Source organism: Lynx canadensis, chromosome A2 (assembly GCF_007474595.2).
Source record: "Lynx canadensis isolate LIC74 chromosome A2, mLynCan4.pri.v2, whole genome shotgun sequence".
Taxonomy (NCBI): Eukaryota; Metazoa; Chordata; class Mammalia; order Carnivora; family Felidae; genus Lynx; species Lynx canadensis.
In genome coordinates, this window is record NC_044304.2 from 98,686,781 (window position 1) to 98,703,948 (window position 17,168).

At 40.3% G+C, this 17,168-nt stretch overlaps 1 protein-coding gene across 9 annotated transcripts in view; it reads right to left on the reverse strand.

The window, feature by feature from the left end:
• Nucleotides 1-17,168, reverse strand: part of SLC25A13 (solute carrier family 25 member 13) — a 186,499-nt gene that overhangs the window by 18,761 nt on the left and 150,570 nt on the right. For all 9 annotated transcript variants that reach the window (XM_030307993.2, XM_030307992.1, XM_030307995.1 and 6 more), the window contains one exon: nt 12,569-12,709. In XM_030307993.2, the coding sequence (XP_030163853.1) occupies nt 12,569-12,709 (141 nt within the window). The remainder of the gene's footprint in view (nt 1-12,568; nt 12,710-17,168) is intronic.

Here is a 17,168-nt window from a genome sequence, read left to right on the forward strand (position 1 = left end):
TTTTTGTTTTTTTGTTTTTGTTTTTTGCAGGAAATGCCACTCCTATGTTGGTTCTGGTTCTCTACTCGTCTATTGTACACTGCTTTGTCACCAATGATGCTCATAGTGAGACAGGCTGGAAACCTAGTTAGTGGCACAGTTTTATGACATGAAATTTTGGTCTCTGAGCATGTCACCTTCATAAATCTAATCTATAAAACACATCCACCTTTTCAATTTTTCTTTTCTTTCTTTTCTTGCCTTCTTTCCCCTGACATCTCCCTACTATTTGCAAGTTCCACAATCTGTTACTACTCTAAGAGTTTATACCCTGGAAATTTTAATATACACACTCATGGTCTTTGTTAACTTCCTCCTGTATAATACATGCATTTTATACAACTTAACATTATAAGCAACCCTCCCATCTTATGGTCATGTATTTTAATTCTAGCTTTAAAAACATGACACATTATAATTACCATTACACATATATTTAAATTCAGACAATTCTACTTAGACTAAACATTTACCACTTTGTCATTCCTTCCTTACTGCATCTCAAAACTGTCATCTGGATCACGTTCCTTCTACCTGCAGTATTCTAGAATTTCCTTTAGTAAGGGCCTGATGGTTATATACATTCTGAGTTTTGCTATGTCTTTATTTTATCCTTGTTCCCAGAAAACATTTTTACAGGGTCTAGAATTCTAGGTTGAAAGGTTTTTCTCTTTCACACACGGAAAACACCATTCCTATGTCTTCTGGCTTCCACTGTTCCTGTTTTTAAGTTAATTGTCAGTTCAACCATTCTCCTTTGAAGGCCATTTGCTTTTCTCTCTGGCCATCTATGAGCTTCTCTTCAGCCTTGGTATCCAGCAGCTTCACTCTGACATGTTTAGTCTAGATTATTTTTATTTAATGTCCCACTTGCTATTTGTTGTACTTCTTGAATCTGTGGATTGATAGCTTTTAATAGTTGTGGAGCATTTTTAGCCATCATCTCTCTTTTCCTTCTGGTTTTCTTTTATACCTATTAAACCATCTCATACTTTCCTCTATGTCAATCTCCCTTTGTTTCTCATTGCTAAGTTCTAACTAGAATCTTCCAATTCACTAATTCTCTCTTCATCTGTGTTTAATCTGTTGTTAAAACCAGAATTTTGAAATGTTCAGTTTTAAATTTTAATCATTATAAATATTTTCACCCTTTTTAATTTTTTAAAACAAATAAAAAATACTAATTTTATTTTTGATAATTTTGAAATTTTAAGACTTAGTAGGTTTAAAATGTTGCCTGTTGTTTTTTGCTATCTTTTCTTAAAGTACCTTGTTGCCTTGTGTGACTTCAGATTTTAGACTATGAGCTGTTCAGTTTCCTTGCAACAATATCTATGAAAATTCTTTGAGGTCTGGGTTGAAGGTGGGCTCCTTTTGAGAAAATGTGTGTTTGCTCCTGTCAGATACCTGTGGATACTACCAATTTAAGATTTTGCCAGCTTGAGAGTTTTCATATCACCCAAGAAACATAAATTCAGCATTCAAACCCATGTGAGACAAGGTTAAAATTCCTAATTACCTCTAGGGGAGGGAACCCTCTCCCTTTTCTTTCCCTCCAGAATGAAAGCAAGTTTCCTTATAGCCCAGAATAGTAAAAGTGAGCATTTTTACTTTGCCCTTACACTGAGGTTAGTATAACCCTTTGAGGGCCAGCTTTATGGAAGATGAACTTTTTCAGGACCAGGAATTGGATAAGGCAAGACTGGTCCCTAATGTAGAGACTTGAAGGAGGCACTCAGTACCAGAGATGTTCAATACAAGGTCAGCACCTGAGACTAGGTGCCTCCTTACATTTTGTGACCTAAGTGTCTTGCTTTCCTCGCCTTTTCTACCCCTTTCTTTTAGACTTAGCACTTTAGGCAGTACCTGGTTGTCCCTTGGGACATCAAAAATTAATGCTCAAGTTCAGGTGTTTGGCAAATGCCTTGAAGGCCAAAGTCAGCTTTAGGGTTCTGCTTATCCCACCTAAATTTTGGCTTGAATATTCCTCACTAGCTCATGAATTTGAAAAGGCTTGAACAAAATATATTAAAGTATATTACCCATTTTTATTTGTTTTCAATGGGATGATCAGTTGAAATATCCTAACTGCCAATGGCTTGAAACCCTATGGGGAGAACTTAATACCTTAAAGAGGAGATGCTCAAGCTGGCTTGTTCTTGACACATTCCCTCAACAAGTTTCCTTCAAAATGTTGCAGTATTACACAGGCAATGCCCTTGATAATTCCTTTTTAACTTTTTCTCCTTGATGTAGATTTCAAAGTCCAAAGAGAAGGAAAAAGCTCTTTATTCCAATATCCTTCAGCACATTCAATGAAGGCCACTTCTCTGCATCATCAATCATTATGGCTGATCAGCTAGTTAAGCTGGGTATTCTCTTCATGTTCTATCTTCCTACATGCCACTCTTCTTGAAGAAAATGACTTTTCAGAGAAAAGGAGACTGTACTAAAAAAAAAAAGTCATGGGATGCCTGGGTAGCTCAGTTAGTTGAGTGTCCAACTTCGGCTCAGGTCATAATCTCACAGTTTTTGAGTTAGAGCCCTGCATTGGGCTGTCTGCTGTCAGTGCAGAGTCCACTTTGAATATTCTGTCCCCCCCCCCCCCCCCCGCGCTCCTGCCCCACTCACGCTCCCTCTCTCTCAAAAATACACAACCATTAAAAAAAAACATAGTCAACATGTGCCATCTTAAATATGGATCTGTATCTGAATTCTGCCACTGCTCACCAACAGAAGGACACTGTAGGAACAAGAATACAGGCTTTGGAGTCACAAACCTGAGCTCAGTTCATCACTCTGCCACTTAGCTAGCTGGTATTCGGTACAAGTTCATAAAATCTCTGTACCTCAAGTCCCTCATTTATTAAATGTGAGTAACATTTTTACTGACGTAAGAATTTGGATCCAACAAATGGTATGAAGTACTCAGTATAATACTTAGCAAAAGGATTTTTCCATAAAAGGTGACAATGAAAAGGTAATTACCATCATCAATGAAAAGCACACTGTCCTGTTGCAGCAGAAAATGGAAACAGCTAATATATTCTTTAAACAACTTGCAGCTGAGGTATGATTACTATATGGTTTCATACCTGAATCACAGTAGAGTTCTATATGTATCAGGCTAAGAGCCAGTCTTTTATTTGGCAAAAGACCTAATCCTACCAAAAAGTTTACACTGGTTTGCTAAATGATCATACTCCACATGGGACTTGTGGGCTGTCACATGGCATATTATCTCCTTAATTTTACAGTCAATTAACATTTCTTAAACTGGATACCTTTTAAATGCATACTTTAGTCACAATTAGAAACAAGATAAATGAAAGGACAGATTAGCAGAAATGTGTCTATCACTTCTAGAAAATATATTCAGAGCACTCTATCAACAATGGACTAGTAGCATAATTTTCAATACTTTTAAACATGAAAGACCAAATATTTTATTCTAAAAGTTTAATTAAAATAAAAAAGTATTGTGTTCAAACTAATCCTGCATGCACTTGGCAAAAAAACAGAAACAGAAGAAACTCACAACAAAAGAATAAAATGCGACCTTGGTAAAAATGTTTGACTCTGGAAAAATAGGTTATCTGTGGGACTAGGAGGCCAACATTTTATTGCTATTTACTCTTTTCTATCTGAATTTTCTTCTTTCAAAAACTATTTTGCCTACCAAAATCAATTTTTAACAAACTCTATGACAGTAATTATTAAAGAACTATGATGCTACATGTTTATATTCTCTCACTTCCCTTAGTACTGGTTATTTTGAAGGCAATGGTACCATATTCATCTTTGTAACTCCAGCTCCTAGTAGAGAGTTAGCCCTCAACAAATATTTGGTCAACAAATGGAAAAATGATAAGAAAATTAATAATTTTCCAATACGTTTTATTTTCTTTTCTTTATGAAGTACGAGATTTTAATTGCAATACAGTTAGCATACAGTGTTATATTAGTTTTGGGTGTAAAATAGAGTCATTTTCTAATATTTTTTTAAAAGTATATTTATTTTCAGAGAGAGAGCATGAACAGGGGAAGAGCAAAGAGAGAGGGAGAGAGAGAGAGAATCCCAAGCAAGCTCCATACTGTCAGGGCAGAGCCTGATGTGGGGCTCAAACTCACAAACTGAGAAAATGACCCAAGTCAAAATCAAGAGTTGGACACTTGACTGAGCCACCTAGGCACCCCGACTTTCTAATATTTTTAAGAATCTTTTCTAGTCCCCTTTAGCACACTCAATTCCTTTGAGTAGTGTTTTATAAAAATAATTATTTTTCAAGTTGTCTCCTTTTATTTGGTTTTCTAAAGTCCAAAGAAGAATGCATGACCTAGAGATAGCTGTTGAGCACACAGCAGGGAAAATTACCTAGGACTGGGGCAGAGTGGAAGGAGCTAGATATCTCTGCAAGAATCTATTAGTTGACATGTTATAATTTAAAATTAATAATAACTAACACATCATGCAAACTATGTGCTCAGTTCTAGCCTATGTCTTTTAAATGCATTATTTTAGTAAATCCTGACAACAATCCTGTGAATATGTAGGTTCTATTATTATCCTCTTTTTACAAATGATGGCAGCTGAAACACAGCAACAGAAAGATTTAAAAAGTTTTTTTTGTTTGTTTTCTCTTAATTCAACCTTTAAGCACAATATGGACAACATCATATGATTTCCATTATTATTTCAAGTTCACACCATATTAGATACAAACCCCAGCCCCTTGAGGTATTTGATATCCTCTTGTGAATTTCTAACCGGTATCACTTTACATTAATGCCATCCCTTCTCCCCACCATCCCTGGCTTACAGCCCCCTAAAAGGCTACCCAGCCTTCAGTCTTGCCCTCCTACATGGCACTGTCCACACTGAAACTGAATTATCCTTCTTCAAACGCAAACCTGACCATGTCATTTGTCTTTGGCTTCCACTGGTGAACGATGACTCCTCCCTTAAGGCTCTCTCCCTTCCAGAAAGCCTTCCAGACCTTGCTGTGGAGTTAGCCCCACCTCCCTTAGAACCTGTGCACACCCCTGACAGCCCTTCCCAACTGCATATATGTTGTACTCCGAGGGTCTTTTTACTGGTGTGACCACCCCACGAGATGGTAAACTTCTGATAAAACCATGCACTTCTTATTTATGTTTGTATTCCCGGCACCCAGGGCAGAGCTTGCTGGGTGAAGGAATGGATGCCTCTGAAAAGGAGAAAGCAAGCTCTCATATAATTAGCTGCTTTCTTTACAGTTGACATCCCACCATCATAGTCTTTGGTCATTACTTGCCAAAGTAATTCACTCACTATCTGTGCTCTAATATCCTTGTTTATAACTTGGAAACACCTGGCTTTTGTTTACCACTCATTTGCTCAACAAATATTTATCAAGTGTCTATTTATGTGTCAGAAACTGTTACACAAGGTAGGTCTCTGGTATCAAAGTACACTCTAGATGAGCAGACACACACACCCAGGGAGACTATGACAGCAAGTGATGTGGCTGTCTTTCTGAGCAAGCGTCTGTTGACCTAAGATGTGAAGGGAAGAATGTTTAGGCAGAGGGAAAAGCAAGAGGGAGTGAACTTGGAATAGCTGAATAAAAGAAAGGCAGCCAGTGTTGCTAGCAGAGGATGGTACAAAATGGAGGGTGGAGAAGATAGGGCCACAGGGAAGGAGCTGGGGTTCTATTCTAGGTGCAACAGGAAGCTGCTAGATGGTTTTCCATTAGGAAGACATGGTTTCTGTAGGGCACACTCGTGTCTCATTTCCTCTGGTTTCTGCTTAATAAGATCTCATGTGAGAGGCTTTCCTGATCACCTATTAAAATGCACCCCCTGGGGCGCCTGGGTGGCTCAGTAGGTTAAGCGGCCGACTTCGGCTCAGGTCATGATCTCGCGGTCCGTGAGTTGAAGCCCCGAGTCAGGCTCTGTGCTGACAGCTCAGAGCCGGGAGCCTGCTTCAGATTCTGTGTCTCCTTCTCTCTGACCCTCCCCTGTTCATGCTTTGTCTCTCCCTGTCTCAAAAATAAATAAAACGTTAAAAAAAAATTAAAAAAAAATTAAAAAAAAAATGCACCTCCTGCCCCACATCCCATCCTGCCTTGAGCCTTTTCCTCACCCTCATCTGCCTCTTTTTTCTTCAAAGTCTTAACACCCACCTGATGTCAGAGATTTGTTTTTGTTGAACTGCGTGTAGGTGACACACAACGTGATAGTTTCAGGTGTACAACATAGTGATTCACCATCTCTAGATGTTAGTGCTGTGCTCACGACTAGCGTAGCCACCATCTGTCACCATACAACACTATTACAATGTCACTAACTATATTCCCTATGCTGTACCTTTTATCCCCATGGCATATTCCCGGCATAACTGGAAGCCTGTTATCTCCCACCCCTTCACCTGTCTTGCCCATCTCTGCCACTCCCCACCCCACCTCTCACCAAATTTACTTTCTTGATGGCTTTTTCTACCCACCAAACGTTGAACAGGGACTTGGCTCTTCACAGCCGCATCTGAACCTACCAGAGTAGTCAGCTTTCATTAAAAGTGTGTGGAGTGAATTAATTAATCTGATTTACATTTTAAACAGACCAACTCTGGCTGCTGTGGGGACAATGGATTTAAGGGAGTCAAGAGTCAAAATGAATAAATCCATGAAGAGGCTTTCACAGACACCCAAATGAAAGATAAATGTGGGAGAAGTAAGACGGTGAGAACTACCACCTTGGTGGCTGTAAAACCATGTAATGGCCCTTGATGTTAGAAAATTAGCAGGGCACAAGTGTCCTCAAAGTAATGATGGGACAACTGTTTTCTTCAGGTGGGGTCAGGAACTCAGAAAAATAGGTATTTTTAAAAGCTCCTAAATTGAGTATTCTTGTGTACTCATACACTATCAAGCTCAAATTGATAAACTGATGTCATCTGACAACATCTATTCACACTGAAACTATGCACATGCCCCTTGACCTAGACATTTTCATTGCTAGGAATTTATCATTTGCATATACTCACAAAATTATGTCAAAATACACTGTAGGGGATATTCACCTTGTCATTGCTTATAGTATCCCCAAACTAGAAACAATACAAACATTCATCAATAGGAAACTTCTTAGAAAAACTTTAAAAAAAAATGTACACAGCTATTAAGTACAACGAAGAAAGAGTTTTAAGGTCTACTGCATGCACTTGAAACTCCTATAACATTGTGTGTCAACTATACGTTTCAACTTAAAAAAGATATATGGTGTATTTAGAGATATTCTATTTGGGGAGCCTGGGTGGCTCAGTTGGTTAACATCTAACTCAAGTCATGATCTCACAGTTCGTGGAATCGAGTCCCACATCGGGCTCTGCGCTGACAGTGCGGAGCCTGGTTGGGATTCTGTCTCCCTATCTCTGCCCCTCCCTGGCCTGCTCCCTTTTTCTCTCTCAAAAAATAAATAAATAAATAAGCATTAAAAAAAAAACATTCCCTTTGTGTTAAAGTGTGCACACACACATACAACATTGAAACTGATACAATTTGTGATACACAGAGAGAAAAGGAGATAAATACAGATGTAATTAGATTTTTTTTCTTAAGGATATGTAAGAAAATAGTGGTTACCTTTTGAAGAGAGAAGGAAGCAGTAAGGGTTTGAGAGTCTTACTTTTTCACATACCTTTTGAATTATTTGATTTTTTTTAAAGGTAAACTTCTATTTTAAACACACACAAACAACATCTCTTTGAGATAATTAGCAGAATAAATAAGAATGTACTGATGTATCACTACTTGCTTTCTGATTTTAAGGAGAGCAGCTCCAGTGACTGATTTATACACACTATGTGAATGAACACACATACACACATGCATGCATGTAGATGAAAACTGTATTTGAATGCTCTGTTAAATGCAGAGGGACAAATGCCTTTGGTGAGAACACAGTCGATATGGCTCCTATTCCTAAATGACCACCTTCCAGGCTGGAGTGTAATTTGTGATTACATAATCTGAAAGCAGTTTTCAACAATGCTTGATATCCTGGCTGTCACCGCTTCACGGACCATGTTTTTGCCCTCACAAAGCACCATGAACTTGTCCATTGCTTAAGGAAGCAACTTTTTAGCCTATATCAGCTGTGTTGCCCTTATTAATGTTAAATGATGTTTCCTTCCATTACTACAGTGTAAACCATTCCCTCCTCAAAGCTCTGTTGGCTCCTATGGGCAAGGTACCATTCAAAAGATGCATACCACTTTCTTTTCTATGACGGAATTGATTTTATTTATGTTCCAGGGGCGTATGCAATAAACAAAATTTATGTAGGGAAAGGGAAATACATGCTCATATATTCTTAAGAAAAGTAATATATGTTGTAGTTTTTTTTTTTTAAAACTACATTATATTCAAATAGCTCCTTCAGTGGCAGTTAATTTTCTTGCTTTTACTTCAATTACCTACCTAGTCTGCGCTGTGACTAAATCTCCCTAAATGTTACCAAAAGGTGGGGGGGGGGGGGCTTTGTTTGCAGAGTTCACTATATCTGTTCTAAACCATTTCTAACCTCAGGAATGTGAAATGTTTACCAAATCCACTTTTTTTTTTCAGTTGTAAATGTATTTCTAAAGCAAACGTCCTAATTACCATTTACTGGGAAGTCACAGAATACTTGGGTAATTTGCAAGTCAATTCAGGAGAAAAAGAGAAAGACTGGTTAAGTCCAATTTAGGTGAGGTTAAACAGCAGGCCTAAACACACAGACAGAGCCACTCACCACACACTCCTCCCGGGTCTTACATTGTCATGTAAACAACAGCAAACAAAAGATCCAAGGAAAGGAGAATGAAGATCACCAGTCCCCACTAAAACCAGGACAGTAGTTCTCTTTTTAAAGACCCACCTGCAGGGACACATACCAAATTCTACATTGTTAGGTCACTCCAGGCCATTTCCCTTTTTCTGCCCAACTTAAAAAGACTAGAGACAGAGGGGCATCTGGGTGGCTTAGTCGGTTGTGGGCCTCCAACTTCAGCTCAGGTCATGATCTCACGGTTCATGAGTTCGAGCCCTGTGTCGGGCTCTGTGCTGACCGCTCAGAGCCTGGAGCCTGCTTCAGATTCTGTGTCTCCCTCTCTCTCTGCTCCTCCCCTGCTCATGCTCTGCCTCTCTCTATCTCAAAAATAAATAAAAACATTAAAAAAAATTTTTTTTTAGAGACAGAGAAAAACCTTTATGACTAAAAAGCACTACCCCGAAACAAAATCACAGCAAATCATGGAAATGCTAAAGTCCCAAAGCTCCAATGCTTCAGCATTCCCCAAAAGGATGGATCTTGACTTGCTAAAAGATTTCTGAGCAGGGAAGGGTGGGGTCAGATGAGCAAAACTGGAGAGGAGAGATTCGCAAGAAACAAAACCCGTGGCTGGAACAGGGGAACATAAAGGAGGGTCGCCGAGGGTGATAATGCCGGACTGAGCCAACAGAATGGAGAGGTGAGCTCTGCTGACTGAAGTCTAGACTCAGTCTCAGTGAATTTGGCCGCTGACACCAATGGCCTGCAGAAAGGATGGGACTGCAGAGTTGCACAGACACCCGAGTTTCCAGAAGCTCAAAGTGTTAGTGACTTCACTTGGTAATTACCAATACTCCAAAAGCAGCGTTTTGTAAGGCAGCAACAAGCCCCATGGAATGCCTCTGAACTGGATTAAACCACCAGGCTAGTAATTAAACTACCTTTATATGGGAGAGGTCTCTTGCTCAAACTTGAGCAATCCTGCTCATTTCAGGAAAGCAGTGGAAACAAGAAACTTCTGAGCCTCGGTTTCAGCCCAGATACCCGTCATCGGCAGCTTCTATTTTCCGAACTGCAAAATCAGGAGACCAACTTCTTGTAAGGGGTGTTAGCAGGGATTTAGATTTTGAAATACTGTGAAGATGAAAAGGACTCTCAGTCTTATATCATTTGCAGGTAGTTTAACAGTCTCCGTTTCTGTGTCAGCAAACAAGTTTTTACCATTTTATCTTTCGAGACGTTTCGATAACAGTCATTGCCATAGTACCTAAGTGCTTTTCACCAGATAACCTGCTGAAAGACTGCTTGGCATCTTGTCAAAATGACGTACGTGCTGCCACGCTTGCTACAGTCTGCAGAGAGCCTAAAAATTTAGAAAAGACGAGTCTTCTTCAAATTATCAGTGCTGTGCTTTGTGATAATACTGCTTGTTCCTTTACAGCTGGAGAATAATTTGGTAAGTGAAATGCCTCTAACAGTGTGCTCCCTGCACAACCACAGGCTGAGTATTTTGGGCACTACTTACAAAATCTGCATGCTTATTCCTAACCACACATGCCTAAATATAAGGCAAGTTTTCCCCCCTAAAACTAACCCCAGAAAAGGTGTGTCACATTATATTCAAGTCTAACAAAGTCTTGGATCATGGGGTACAATCACTTGACCTTGAGAAGTACAGAGTAGCATTTGGGGACAGGCGGATTTGCCTGCAACAACCTCAATCATCACTAACACTGGATGTTTATACCAAAATCACCTCCAAAACTTGAATTAAAGAAAAGGGGAGGGGGGAGTATTCCTGGGGGTAGGATCTCATAAATGCTGAATGTCAAAACAAGGCATTTTACACAGACTCTCAAAAGCAATACGATAAGTTGTTTATGGGACCAGGTATGTCCATTCAGGATGAACTGGGAAGAGGATGGGGCGCCTGGGTGGCGCAGTCGGTTAAGCGTCCGAGGATGGGGCGCCTGGGTGGCGCAGTCGGTTAAGCGTCCGACTTCAGCCAGGTCACGATCTCGCGGTCCGTGAGTTCGAGCCCCGCGTCAGGCTCTGGGCTGATGGCTCAGAGCCTGGAGCCTGTTTCTGATTCTGTGTCTCCCTCTCTCTCTGCCCCTCCCCCATTCATGCTCTGTCTCTCTCTGTCCCAAAAATAAAAAAATAAACGCCAAAAAAACACAAACAAAACAACAAACATTACAAAAAAAAAAAAAAAAGGAAGAGGAAAAAAGAAACAACTGTCCTCACGCTGTGTGTCTATGGGATAAAATTTCCAGGGACAATGTTGCACACGGAGCCCAAAAGTGCTTCACCCTGCCAGCGTGGGATAAAAACGCAGACAATGTACTCGGCAAGACCATGTGAATGGTTGATTCACAAGGTGGCGATCCAAACACTGATTCAAAATTCTTACAAAGAGTTTGAATAAAATATTTCTTGATATGTATGGACAGAAAAAAGTAATATCAATTTCCTATGATGGGAATTTGTATGTTTGTGTGTAAATAAATGAAAACTATTTTGAGTAAACATCTGACTTCAGGTTTATTTATCCCTAAAACTTTACTTAGTCAAGTTGGCCGTGAAAAATTTTTTTTAACTTTCTTACTGAAAAATTGTAAACACCTTATGTTTTTTTTTTGTTTTGTTTTGTTTTTTTTTTCAACGTTTATTTATTTTTGGGACAGAGAGAGAGCATGAACGGGGGAGGGGCAGAGAGAGAGGGAGACACAGAATCAGAAACAGGCTCCAGGCTCTGAGCCATCAGCCCAGAGCCTGACGCGGGGCTCGAACTCACGGACCGCGAGATCGTGACCTGGCTGAAGTCGGACGGTTAACCGACTGCGCCACCCAGGCGCCCCTACACCTTATGTTTGATAAAGCCTTATGGCTGGGGATATATGGAGGTAGTTCTAGGATATTCCAGTTCAACTTCTTGGTAGAGGAGTGTGAATAATAAATTTCAAGAATTTTCTGAAAGCCTGGTTTTGCAATTATTCTGAAAAACTATTTTCTAAATGACAATTGATTAAGATTCAAAATAATTATGACAAAGGCATATACATGGACAGGGTTGGAATATACAGGATCAGAAAATAAATTCCCAATCTAGTACGGGCTTCTCCTTTAACTGAGCTCAGTTTATCTTCTGAAAAATGGTACCCTGTGATCTTTGTTTCTATCCTTCACAGAGGACAGCACTGAGAATTAGCTTTTTGTATGGATAACAAGTCCAAATAAAGCTCCAGCCACTGTTGCTGCAAAGAGCTAACTGCTGAGCAATACTCACATCATAGTCATCTGTGATTAGTATATTTTGAGGATGGCTTTAAAAAAAATTTTTTTTTAATGTTTATTTATTTTGAAGAGACAGAGAGAAACAGATCACAAGCGGGAGAGGCACAGAGAGAGATGGAGAGACACAGAATCCTAAGTAGGCTCCAGGCTCTGAGCTGTCAGCACAGAGCCTGACGCGGGGCTTGAACTCACAAAGTGCAAGATCATGATCGGAGCTGAAGTTGGACGCTTAATCGACTTAGCCACCCAGGCGGCCGTCAAGGATGGCTTTTTGATAGCATGCATGAAGGCACCCTATGGGCCCCAGCAGAATGCCTTCTCCAGGTACCAAAATGTGAGGAGTCAATTTCATGCTGATGAGAAGTTTATTTACATAGTTCACCCCATCTGCTAATTTAGGAGATGAACACAGATCAAGTAAATGACTAAAAAGGACAGTTACCTTGTAGATCCCAAAGAACCCCAGGTCCCTTACGACAGACAGGGCACTGACTCGGGGACCAGTAGTGATCTCTCCAGCCACTTGCAAACGGATCTTGACGATTTCTAAAGGATTTGTGAAAATCACCTGGGAGCCTCCTGCCTAGAAAAAGAGAAAAAAGTAAAGATTTAGGATCACAGAAGAGTAAGGGTAAGGAAGGTCGGGAAGAGGGTGTGATTATCCTCTATGGAGCTCAGAATATTCTATCTTCAAGAGACTGTAGTTTTCCATCCTTGTTCCATCAATTACAACAGGGACTAAGATGGGGCACCTGGGTGGCTCAGTCAGTTAAGCATCTGACTTATCTCAGGTCATGATTTTGTGGTTCATGAGTTCAAGCCCCACATTGGGCTCTAGGTTGACAGCTCAGAGCCTGCACCTTGCTTTGGATTATATCTCCCCCGCCCCCCCATATCTCTCCTGCTTGCACTCTGTCTCTTTCTCTCTCTCAAAAATAAATAAACATTAAAAAAGAAAAAAGACAGTGCCTATGAGTCTGAATCAAAATACAGTTACTGCCAAGGAGGAGGTCTTGGGTACTGAGGTCCTATTTCCCTCATGCAGACGTTGAAAGAGGGCAAAGAGGAGAGACAGATGTCTCGTGGCTTCACCAAAGTCCTTGCATGGAAATGAAATGGATTCCCTGAAGCACAAACAACTGCTATCACAGGGCTCAAAGCCAAGGGCACAAAGGCAGCACTAAAATGAAAATCAAATAGTATCCAAATAAAGAGACACAAACCTGCTTGTCAGAATAGGAGGAGATAGGGAGGACACAGGTTCTCCCGTGATGGACTCTATGATTCTGGCAATGATTCAAGAATTGCCAGAGAACATGTAAACTTAGATGAAAGCTATTTTGTCTTCTCTTAAAAAATCAGGTCCATCATCAAACACCATTTCATGGAGCTGCATATTCTTATAATTTTATGTATGTATTACCTGTGTATAGATTAATCTTTTTATAGAAGATAAATGTCAAAGTAGTAAAAATATGCATCAAATCAATTATGCCCCAAACTCTGAGCAATGTGTATTTTTCATTCCAGCAGTGGCTGGGTGCCCCACCTCCGAGATCATCAGTGGAAATCTTTAAAGTGGACTTGGGGCACCTCGGTGGTTCAGTCAGTTAAGCATTTGGCTCTTGACTTCAGCTCAGCTCATGATGTCATGGTTCATGGGTTTGAGCCCCACATCAGGCTCTGTGCTGGCAGCATGGAGCCTGCTTGGGATTCTCTCTCTCTCCCTCTCTCTGTACCCCTGCCTTGCTTGTGTGCTCTGTTTCTCTCTCTCTCAAAATGAATATGCTTAAAAAAATAAAAGTAAAAAGAATAAAACGTACTTAAACAATAAAGTGTATTATAAGGGAAGTTTTAAGCTAGTTATTTTGAAGCTCAGCTTGTATTTATTATATGCAATTACATTCTTAATCACTGTACTTCAGCTTGTTATTTCTTGTCACAAATATATTAAATTTTATTTCTTCCAAACTAAGGGTGACACACAGTATAGTTCAGAATCTTTATTACCTAGTGACGCCACCACGCTAGACCAGATATGGTGCTGATATTTTACAGCTCAGTAGATGCCATCACGGTAACAAGCATAATTTGGATTAATATCATACAAAACTACTTCTTATTAGATTCTCTGACCCCATTAAGCAATGTATGTGCCCTCATAAAATGGCCAGTACTAATCAACACTGGAGAAACAAAGATGATCTTGAAATTATAATTCACTTGGAAATAAAAATTAGATACAATATAAATATCCAACGATGAGAGATGGATTAAATGAATTTGGGTATGTCACGCAATGGAGATACTACGCTGCCAACAAAAATACTGTGGAAAAGGTCATATATATATATATATATATATATATATATATATATATATGGGGAAGTATAAACTCTCATGTTCAAATGCATGTACAGCTTTCCCCCTGTTATCCCTTACCGTCGTGTAGAAAATACACCAATGTAGTGCTTTTTAGGTGGTAGGATTACAAGTGGTTTATTTTCTTTTCTGCTGTATTTCTTATTTCTTCTATACAGATTATATATTACTTCTATAAAGAAAAATAAATACCTCTGCATAACTTATCTGATATGCATAGCACTGTTAGCTAAAAAAAGTAAAGAAATATGTTCATCCATTAATTCTCTACAAATCAAACTTTTTTTTATTTTTACCGACTTGATATCTTAATCAAGACACACTTGATCTTAAAAACAGACCAAGCCCACCCCTCTCACCACATTACAACTGTTTAGAAGGCAGCAGTATGGTCCAGTGTCTTGACGGCCACACAGACCACCTCTCTTTGCTTACTTGTTTCACCCCTCACCTTTGGCTCTCCTACGTGACTCTCAGGAGGTGGGCCAAACAATCCTGGCAGGAAAAAACCTAGGTTAGATTCATCAAAAGGTCCAAGAAAGGCCCTTAGATAGTGGGAAGGAGAGCATGAGGCGATATGTCCAGAGGCTGGTGTGTTCTTCTGGTCCCACAGACATTTGGCTCCCTCTTCTCTGGCTCAGAACAGCTGTTCTTTGCTCCCACACTGCTGGGACCTGCGGGTAGGCAGAAAGGCCAAGTCCCCACCTGTCTACAGCTCCTCAGTATTTTGTGGGTTTGCAACTGCATCTTTCCACATGACATAAGGGAGTTAAAGTTGTCAGAAGGAAGGGAGGAAATGGACCTGGCTTAGTAACAGCACCAATGGTACAATGAGGATTATGCCTGTGCTTCCTGACCCAAGCTCTTGAGTTGCAAAAATGAATAAAAAATAAATATGTAAAAATTGTTTTATGGGAGCAGAATGAGAAAGATTTGCTGAGTTGGAATTAATCCAACCTGAGGCTGATTTATAAAAGTCCCAATGTGGGTAACAGCATCTCTATCAAGGGCAGAACGGACAGGAATCTGCACTGTCGATCTTCTTAAAGAATAGCACAGGAATGCAAGGCACACTCATCAACAGCGGCTGCAGAGGCACCTGCGCGCATGTGCACACTGAGTCCCTGTCCCATTTGTCAAACCACCTCACTCAAAATGAGGCTTGCGGAGATGGCAAACGGACCGCAGCCAGCACGATGTCTGTGACACAGTAGTGTCACCATAGTTTTTTTTTCCTCTCTCCCAAAGTGATGGTGCCCCTCTCTGCTGCATGTTATGGTCACTTGCGAAGCTCTGAAAAAGTACTGGCTTCCAAATCCTACTTCAGATAAATAAGAAATTCTGCAACTGCTCTTTAAAAAACCTGATTAAGATGTGCAGTGAGATTTGAGAATCGCTCTACTTCACTGGATCACCTCCATGATCCCTTTAAATTCTGAGAGGCTGCTTGACAGGCTTACTTACAGCTGTGACTTCTAATTCCAGTTCTCCAGTTTCTTTCAGAGGGCAACTTTTATGTTTCACATCTGACCTCACAACAAACTTTTTGTACGTCTGCAAGTGGTGCCGTTATTAAAGGGTATAATCCTTAGGCACAGAATCGCTGTCTTACTCGTTACCTTATATCTGCACTAATAGTTGTAAAAGTTAATGTTATATACAAAATAAGAACTTAATACTCAATTCCCTGACTCCCAGCCAATCGATAGATACCAATTCTTTTAGCACGGCACAGTGAATTCTAATCACTAAGGACAATGCAAAAGTCAAATCCACTTCAGACAGCTGCAGGGAACAGACGCAGTGGGAAGAAAGTGTAGTGATACTGAGAAAAAATAATGATGTACTCCTGGCTTCGGGTGGGCTCAGAAAGAAAGAGCTTCCAGACTCAAAGTGGCACATTGTACAGGTACCAAAGATGAATCAGTCCTTTGGAGTCAAGCTGGAAGGAAATGAGAGACTCCAAGGCACCAAGAGAAGATGCTTATCATCAGATGCACAGTGTCTGGGCATCACCACGACTTGATCACTGAGCGGCACACTGGCTGCCGCTCTCCCAGTCTATTGTCCATTCACAGTGCCTTACCTGTGTCCCTCCTCCGTGAGATCAAAGATAGCTGAATCCACAGACCGCGAACAGGAACACCTATTGTGCATGTCTTTGTGTCCCTCATCACTTGAGAGACCTGGCTGTGTGATGATGCTGTTGTGTGTGTGTGTGTGTGTGTGTGTGTGTGTGTGTGTGTGTGTGGAATTTTGTCACCAATCACTTCCCTGTGACTTTCTGGAGTCTGCGGCAAGTAGGACAGGCAAAGATTTTCTAGACTGCACTAGAACTGGTTCTGTGTGGGTGGCACATTATATTTACAGTGGGGACGCTGAGGTGTCTATAAGTTTCCTTTCCACAGGTTCTTTATTACTGAAACCTTAGTTCCTACCCAGCATCTGGATCTATCCAAGAAACACACGTGCTTATTACTGCAGACTCACTTCTGCTACCTGATCATTCATTCATTCATTCATTCACATCATAAAAGTCCCAAACATTTATAAGCAATCGTGCTCAAAGTTTGTCTTAAGAGCTGCAAGGGCACAAGATGAGTGAGAAAACATTCCTGTTCTCAAGGAGCTTGAAATAGGAGTGAGGTCATAAATATTCA